The sequence below is a fragment of the Aplysia californica genome, unplaced genomic scaffold, assembly GCF_000002075.1.
Source record: "Aplysia californica isolate F4 #8 unplaced genomic scaffold, AplCal3.0 scaffold00242, whole genome shotgun sequence".
Lineage (NCBI taxonomy): Eukaryota > Metazoa > Mollusca > Gastropoda > Aplysiida > Aplysiidae > Aplysia > Aplysia californica.
Window position 1 is genome coordinate 739,438 of NW_004797512.1, and position 2,052 is coordinate 741,489.

General features: G+C 39.4%; 1 protein-coding gene across 1 annotated transcript in view; it reads left to right on the plus strand.

The window, feature by feature from the left end:
* The first annotated feature begins 383 nt into the window (after positions 1-383).
* LOC101853325 (allatostatin-A receptor-like) overlaps positions 384-2,052 on the plus strand; it is a 7,703-nt gene continuing 6,034 nt past the window's right edge. The window contains exons 1-2 of the mRNA XM_005100282.1: positions 384-605; positions 1,494-1,598. Coding sequence (XP_005100339.1) covers positions 384-605; positions 1,494-1,598 — 327 coding nt within the window. The remainder of the gene's footprint in view (positions 606-1,493; positions 1,599-2,052) is intronic.

The following is a 2,052-nucleotide window of genomic DNA, read 5'->3' on the forward strand; positions in this document are numbered from 1 at the left end:
GACGGATCAAATTGGAGATAGAAGTTGAATTTGGAGTTCTCGCCTCCTAAATAATCTTATAGTATTGTCAAAGACGTTAAAAACTTGCACAGTTTCGACATTTCTCGCTTTTCGTCTTCTGCTAATTAAAAAACGAAATAAAATGGAATTAGGGAAAATAGCCCATAACAAACAAACTAGATTCTCTGCATTGTCTTTATTTTGTTCATGCGCTTGAATTCCATATATTATTATAATGTTCTGTTTAGAATTAAACTAGTCAAAACACACAAAACCAACAACCAACAAACAAAAAGCTAACAAGCATATTTCTATATATTCTTTTGTATAATATTACAGCGATTTCGCTTTTAATTCCAGTCCATTCAACAAGGGAATTAACCATGCATAACTTCAAGACCAACAACTCGTCCCAGACGATAGAACTTGCTTCAGACGTCGGTCTGGTGAGCGATGACGTCAAACTCATCTTCCAAGTGGTGAATTTCGCCATCATCTGTGAGATCATCGACGTCTTCGGCACCGTCACCAACATCATCAACATAATCGTGTTTGTCAAGCTAGGATTCAGTGACCCCGTCAATGTCAGTCTGCTCGGTATGATGGTCGGTCGTTGACTACTGGTGTGTTTATGCTTGTGGTTCCGTCTGCTTAACTCTTTGAAAACACGCCTTCTTGTTGTTCGACAACATCTGAAGACTTGGGGCACTTTAAAAAAGAAGCGTAACTTCATTTTACATACAGATTATCTGAAACATAAAAAAAACTATAACAATAAATGAAATGGGACATATTATGTACCCACTTGTCCCTACAAAAGCTAAATAATATTTCGATGTTTCTACAGGTCTGGCCATCTCCGATCTCGGGTGTCTGGTGACTCTCATCTCGGGTGTCTGGTGACTCTCATCTGGCACAACATTTGCTTCAACCCCCTCTTCAATGAGCTGGACCTTCCATTCAATCCTATAGACGTACAGGTCTCTGATTCTCTTAATAATATTCGCTGAGGGGAAATGTATATGATATGAACTCATTTCTTTTCTTCCCTTTTTGAAGTGGATAGATAGATAGATAGATAGATAGATAGATAGATAGATAGATAGATAGATAGATAGACAGATAGATAGATCATTTACGAGGTTGGCTTCGACCCTGCCTGTCAGGGCTAACACCGACTGGGAGGTATATAACATGCCAGCAGAAAGACCGAGGTACTCGATTAAAATTCTCCCCACATTAAACTGGGGTCTTCTGCATGTGTCATCGGAGCGACAAATAGCTACCTCTCGTTCCCCTGGCTCTCGTGCCCAGCATCCTTCCTTCAAGCACCTCTTTCACAATGGGCTGGTGTCGTTTTAAGTGACCAAATTATTGCATTTTTCTACATTTTATTTTGTTAAGCAGGGTTTGTCTTGTAACATAATATAAAGAATCTGACACACCTCGTAGTTCGTCTTTTTTACATTTCCCAAATCAAATCTGACCCCCAGTACCTGACAGCTGGTTGGCCTCACGTGACCTTCACTCGTATCACCGCCTGGATCACAGCGTTCATTACGTTCGAACGGTGTTTGTGTATTGCCTTACCTCTGAAGGTAGGTCTTTGAAAGGTCATTATCATCTTCATATCTGTCTATCTACCTTATAAGGTCTGTCGATCTGTCTCCCTTTGAGTCTCTTTACTTGAACGCCTATGTATCCCTTCATGTATCCTTTTTTCTGGCTCAAACATAATGTTATTTTATTGCATGGCTTGGTAACACCTACCACCTTTCCAATCCTTTATTTTTTTGTTTGTTTGTTTGTCTGTCTGTCTGTTTGTTTCTTTCTTTGTTTCTTTGTTTCTTTCCTTCTTTGGGATCCATTTTCCTTGTGAGGGCGCCAAGTTAATGATTGGGGTTGTCTGAAAGAAGATAAATCATGAAAACACAGTTTAGTTAAAAAGTAAAAAAAACACCAAAAAATGTATAGAATAGCCTGTATTTTAAGTGGCCAACGTGATCTCTTGTTCTCTCTCTCTGTGTCTTTCTCTGCCTCTCTCTCTCTCTC